The 6,820-nt window shown below is 37.3% G+C and overlaps 1 protein-coding gene across 1 annotated transcript; it reads left to right on the top strand.

Moving 5' to 3' along the window:
- Nucleotides 1-3,253: 3,253 nt before the first annotated feature.
- Nucleotides 3,254-4,875, top strand: LOC132310336 (receptor-like protein 33). The gene has a single exon (XM_059808522.1). It carries the CDS (start codon nucleotides 3,256-3,258, stop codon nucleotides 4,234-4,236), a length of 981 nt encoding a protein of 326 aa, XP_059664505.1. The 5' UTR covers nucleotides 3,254-3,255; the 3' UTR covers nucleotides 4,237-4,875.
- Nucleotides 4,876-6,820: the final 1,945 nt, after the last annotated feature.

Genomic DNA, 6,820 nt, shown 5'->3' with positions numbered 1-6,820 from the left:
CTGGCTCACTTCATCATATTATTACATTTTTCAGGTCACGGGAAGGAAGTGGCGGATGACGCTCTTCCACAAGTTTGGACGGGTTAGTGGATTGTTTTGACATCTCTTTTATATGCGATCTTTTTTTTTTTTGTGTAAGCCTTGGGATGACACGTATATTATGTATCGACTTTGGAATTGACCATAGTGCCATTAGACGATCTCGGGTTTGAGTAAGGACCCGGTTAGCGATTCGGACCATCGGGTTCGGGTTGTTACACATATATAATATCATTATTGTTGTTGGCTTTCTTGCCATCGTACTCTCACAATCCTTTAGTTTTTCTTTTTTCTATGCTCCCAAGATTGTTGATAAAGATTTATATTTAATTCTTATAAACGCCATCTTTAGGCTTCGTTTGGTTAGATGGAAATAGTAAGAAAAGAAAGGAAATAGAATTTTTAAAAACATTTTAGGGGTTTAGTTAACAGGAAAAGGAAAATTTTGAGGAAAATCACTTTCCATAACAACCTAATTTTCCCTTAAAATTTTCTTCCAAAAATCACAAGAAAATTTTGATTTATTGAGAAAGTTTTGTGAACTTACCTTATCGTCTTTATGGTAAATTACATGCTATTTAAATTATAAAATAATAATTTTACATAATTTTTTTTGAAAAAAATTTCAAGTGCTAACCAAATTGACTTGGAAACTTAATTTTCCTTCATTTCACTTTCACTTTTTTTACTTTCAAATTTCAAGTGCTAACTAAGTGAAAGTCCAATTTACAAAGCAAAGATTTTTACTTTCCCCTTTGTCATGCATTAGTTGTGGTGGGGAAGGTGGTGGATGATTTTGATTCCAATCTATTTATATATTAAATCTTCTTTTTTCTAATTACAAACTTGTTAGTGTGAAAAGTTGTCATTTGGAAGCACCAATGAGCTTTAGGGAAAGAGTCTTTCCTACTTCTCAACATTATCTGATTCGTGTGATACAGATTGTGTTTGATCATGTCTTTAGAATTAGTTTTGTGAACTTTAGTCTATGTGGGTCTCTAGCACACCGTTAAAATCACCAAACATTCCTTCACATTCTTCACATTGTCTTGTGACATGTCATGTCACATTGACAAAGTTTGGATAGCTGAATTACAAAGAAAGATGGTGAGAGGAAATTTCCAAAAGCTTTTCCGGGCAATGGGTGCTCAAACACATGAGAAACACGATGTGCACCCAGTTGTATCCCAATAATACTTCTTATGTGTGTGTGTGTGTGTGTGTTTCATGTGCGGGGTGATGATTTTTTGGAAGACCTTAGTTAGTATTGATTTGACTCGACCTTATTCTTGTAATACTTGACATATATATATATAAATCTCTAAAAGCTTTTCTGGGAAATAGGTGCTCAAACACATGAGAAACACGATGGGCACCCAGTCGTATCCCAATAATAGCTTCTTGTGTGTGTGTGTGTTTCATGTGCGGGGTGATGATTTTTTGGAAGACCTTAGCTAGTATTGATTTGACTCGACCTTATTCTTGCAATACTTGACATATATATACATGTTTATATAGAAGAATATCAAAATGATATATATATATATATATATATATACACCCACCCATTCTCAATTATATGATATATAAAATTCTCTTTCTTTGGCACTTTTATATATATATATATATATATATATATATATATCATTTTGATATTCTTCTATATAAACACCACCTCTTGATTATCATATATACTTATATAAGTGCCAAAGAAAGAGAATTTTATATATCATATAATTGAGAATGGGTGGGTGTTCACCAATATTATTATTCTTGCACTACTTGCTCTTCTTCCTACTCATCATCACTACATCTCCTTACTTAATGCTTGTTCACTCTTTCCCTTCTCTCCACCAACAGAAGCCACTCTGCCACCACGATGACGGCTCTACTTTGTTGTACTTCAGTTAAAGCCTTTCAGTTATAAAGTCTATACCTATATATGTGGATCCTTTAGCTTATCCAAAGGTTGCATCGTGGAATACTAGTAGCAGTGATTGCTGCTCATGGGACGGTGTCACTTGTGATGATGACACCGGCCGTGTCATTGGCCTTGACCTCAATAGCAGCTTTCTCTCTGGTTTTATCAACTCCAACAACACCCTCTTCTGCCTTGTTCACCTTCAGAGACTCAACCTTGCTGACAATTACTTCAATGACTCTCAAATCCCATCTGTCGTTGGACTTCTTTCGAGATTAACTTATCTCAATCTCTCATTTTCTATATTTGATGGTCAAATTCCTTTGGAAATTTCAAATTTAACCAAATTAACTTCTCTTGATCTCTCAAGAAATCCAAATCTGGAGCTCTTAATGCCTGGTCTAACAAGCTTGGTTCAGGACTTGACGGATTTAAAACAACTTCACCTCAATCAGGTGAACATAGCTTCTCCGGTACCTGAGATTTTGGCAAATTTTTCTTCTTTAACATCTCTACTTCTTGAAAATTGTGGATTATACGATGAATTTCCAGTAGGCATTTTTAAGCTACCAAACCTAGAGTTCTTTAGCGTTTCCTACAATAAAAATCTCAGCGACTATTTACCCGAGTTCCACAGGAGGTGGCCACTCAAGTTATTGAGACTTGGAGGCACAAGCTTTTCAGGGGAGCTGCCAAATTCAATCGGAAATCTAGACTCATTGAATGAATTGAATATTGGAGAATGCAACTTCTCAGGGAGGATACCAACTTCAATTGGTAATCTTGCACAACTTGTTTCTCTAGACCTTTCTGAAAACAACTTCTCAATAGTGTCAATACCGTCTTAGATCGGTAATCTATCACAACTTAAAAGATTGTACATGAGGTTTACTCAGCTAACTGGTCAAATCCCTTCTTGGCTAATGAATCTGACCCAATTAACATTGCTAGACCTTTCATATAATATGTTACATGGTCCCATTCCAGAGTCGATATCTCAACTTGTAAATCTACAAATTCTTTCTATTGGTTTCAACAACCTAAGTGGAAGAGTGAAGCCAAACTTATTTCTTACCTTGAAAAATCTTGCTGCTCTTCAGCTATCATATAACCAACACACACTACTCGGCGATAGCAATTACACCAATTCCACCCTTCCAAAGTCTAATGATCTCCAATTGGTGTCATACAACTTAATTGAGTTTCCAGATTTCTTGAAAACTCAAGATAAGTTGTAACTGTTAAACCTCAGCAACAACTGCATTCAAGGCCCCCTGCCTACATGGATATGGAACATGAGTACACAAACTCAGTCTACCCTTGACCTTTCTCAAAACTTTATAACTAGCTTTCACCAACCTCCTCCTTTAGTCCTTCCATGGGGCACACTGTGCATTTTAGACCTTAGTCTTAACAAGCTGCAAGGATCACTCCCCGTCCCACCATCATCCACCTTGGTTTATAATGTCACAAACAACAAACTGACTGGGCAGATTCCACTACTAATCTACAAAGCAAGTTCTCTTTATATCCTGGATTTATCTTATAACAGCCTGAGTGGAATCATTCCCCAATGCTTGGGCAATTTTTCTGATAGTCTGACATTATTGAATCTTCGAAACAATAAATTGCGCAGCCCCATTCCTCAAACATACAAGAATAGAACCCAACTAATGATAATCAATTTGAGTCAAAACCAATTGGAAGGGCCAGTGCCAAGATCATTGATCAATTGCTCACTTCTGGAGAGTCCTGATCTTGGGAACAATCAGATCAATGATATTTTTCCCTTTTGGCTAGGAACACTTTCAAAGTTGAAGATTCTGATTTTGCGATTCAATAGATTCCATGGTACAATATGGAACCCTGACACAAGATTTGCTTTTCCCAAGTTGCACGTTCTTGATGTTTCTCATAATGGTTTCACTAGTAAGTTACCTTCCGATTACTTCCAGATCTGGACAGCCATGAAAACTATTGATGTTAATCAATCGGCATGCATTGGAAGAATTGAGAGAGTAGACAATCTTGTTAACAATTACAGTAGTTACGCGTTGTCACTGACAAACAAAGGTATGCCACTAGTGTATTTGTATATCCTAAATAGCTTTACTGCCATTGATCTCTCGAGTAACCGATTTGAAGGAGAGATTCCGGATTCTATTAGGATTCTTAAGTGTCTTCACATGCTCAACCTTTTCAACAACAATCTCATTGGTCAACTTCCATCTTCATTGGGGAATCTAACAAAGCTTGAATCATTGGATCTTTCTTAAAACAAGTTCTTAGGAGAGATACCTTTGCAGCTAATTCGACTCAACTTCCTTAAAATCTTCAATGTCTCTCATAATCATTTCACAGATTCTATTCCACGGGGAAGGCAATTTGATACACTTGAAAATAGTTCGTATGAAGGGAATTTAGGATTGTGTGGAGAGCCTTTGTCGAAGAAATGTGGCAATTTAGAAGCATCACCACCAACAATTTCAAAATTCAAGCAAGGTGGTGATGATGATGATTCATGGGTTTCAATTGACAAAAGTGATTGGATTGTGATATGCACCGGGTATGGAGGTGGGTTGGTAGTTGGGCTGATCATTAGGCACACTCTGACCACATGGTATCATGAATGGTTTGTCGACACTTTTGGAAGGAACCAAAAGAAGCAAGGAAGGACGAAAACCAGTAAGCGAAGAAACAAAATTTGACGAGTTCATCTTCTTCATTCATAGTGACATCAGGAAACTAATTTCAGATGTAGCATAGAGTTTCCACTAGTTATAAAGTCTAGGTATGTCTCCAGTTTATATGTTGTTGCTGTGATGTTTCCAATTTTTCACATATTTCATTTTTCTGGAATTTCGTCGCCGCGAGGGCATTTATGTATTTTCACATTTTTCGTACGGGAAATTATTTGGGTCCATTTGCATCATAATTATTTTTATTTATTATGTTTTAAGTGGTTGCAAATTAAAAGTGTACATATAGGTATGTGTGGTGTAGAAATTGAATCAAAAGAAAAATAGAAAATAAAAAGATGGTGGTGGGACCCACCACTATCACATATGTGATCTAGAGACCACATTTTGGTCTCAAATCTCACTCTCTCCCATAAGTCTCTCTCTCTTCTCTTTTCTTTGCAATTTTTCTTCCATTCTCACAAGCAAACTTCAAGTCTAGATTCCATCTTCAATACTTGGAATTTTTTAGTGTCGTTTGAGGCAAAACGGAGAGCATGACGAACTCTACATGTGGGTACCAACAATTTCAGCTTTGGGCCTCCATTGGGACTTTGAAATTTGGAACCCATTTTGAGGGTTTTGCACAAACTTGAGGTAACGGGTCCTTAATCCACAAAGTCTTGTGCTTTAGTGAGTCAATTTACTTGATTTATGTTCTAGCATGCTTAATTGTATTGATTATAGTTTACTTTGACTTGATTGAACATGTATGAATATATGAGGATGTGTATTAATTTAAGTTGTATGATAAGCATGCTTGTATGTGAGTTCCTAAGTCTACTATGTTGTTAACATGCTATAAATGATGTATAAGAAAATGTTTAATTGTGTTGTGGGAAATTTGTTAGTATTATTGCAATGAAAGCACGAGACACATATACACATCATTGGGCTTGTATGGAAGGAATCGTTTTGATTTGAAAAAGAGGATTTTGGGAAGAAGTTTTTGATTAAAATGTTTTATGAAAACCCGGTCGCCGCGGGAGTACCAAAGGGCCGGAGTGTTAATATAGCCTAGAGGGAACTAGGGAGATTGCCCTAGCGTGGTTGAGTTAGCTGGGCCCCATAATGACACCGCGGGGGTACCAAGGGTTAGAGACACTAGCTAATCCTTTTCTCATGTCGCTGCAGGGTCACCAAAGGGCGGGTTATATATTTACAGTTTGAAAGTGAAAATGGGGAGTGATTATAACGACCCGCACCCGGAGGTCCGAATTGTTGACCGGGTCCTGACTCGAACCCGAAGTCACTAGGTCAAACTCAACATTTCTAGCGTTAAACGTCACCTTTTGGATCATCATTAAGTTTCATAAGGGCTCAAAACAAATTCCCAAGAGTCGAGAGTAGAAGAACAATGAAAGAAGAGCAAAGTGGGCCAACAAATGCATTTTGGTCGACCGAAGCAACCCTTTTTCAAACATGAAGGCCAAAAGTGAGATCCCGAGAGTGAGAGGGTGGTTCGGTCAACCGAACCCCATTTCGGTTGACTAAAAAAGGAGATCCTGAGAGCCTAGAAACAGTTCGGTCAACTGAACCCCATTTCGGTTGACCGAAAAGGGAAATGCTGAGTCTGCAGGTGGTTCGGTCGATCGATGTGCCATTTCGGTCGACTGAAATGGCTCTTCCGAGCCTAGAACCTATTACTAAGATGCTGCACTTAAAGAAGTGAAAGGAAACTGAGATGAAGACTTCAAAATGCTCCGAACTTAAACAAAACAATCTAAAATCGGTCATTCTACGGCCCTGAAATAGAATATCATCACACAACTAATGTACTACGACACCTAGTACAGTTTCATGGAAATTTATACATATACAATGATTCCATTAGTTTCATATACATCAAATAAAAGGTAAGCTTCATTCTTATATTACATGGCCATAAATGTTAACATTGATTACATTTCAAAAACATTGAGTATACAAAAGAATGGCCAAAATACAAAATAACAAAATAGTGAACTTCGATCACTTCGTCATGATTGGGGAGGATTTTCATCCACCGGTTCCTTTCCGTAACCTAAAAAATGATAATTATAATGGGGTGAGCGAATCGCTCAATAGGTAGCACTTAAGACACGCTTCTTGTGTCCCCGTGAATCCAAACATAGAATAGAGC

Source organism: Cornus florida, unplaced genomic scaffold (genome assembly GCF_030987335.1).
Source record: "Cornus florida cultivar Cherokee Brave unplaced genomic scaffold, ASM3098733v1 CherokeeBrave_3.0.0_Hap2_Chr05, whole genome shotgun sequence".
Taxonomy (NCBI): Eukaryota; Viridiplantae; Streptophyta; class Magnoliopsida; order Cornales; family Cornaceae; genus Cornus; species Cornus florida.
The sequence above is the reverse complement of the archived record's forward strand: the minus strand, read 5'-3'. Positions and strand labels throughout refer to the sequence as shown.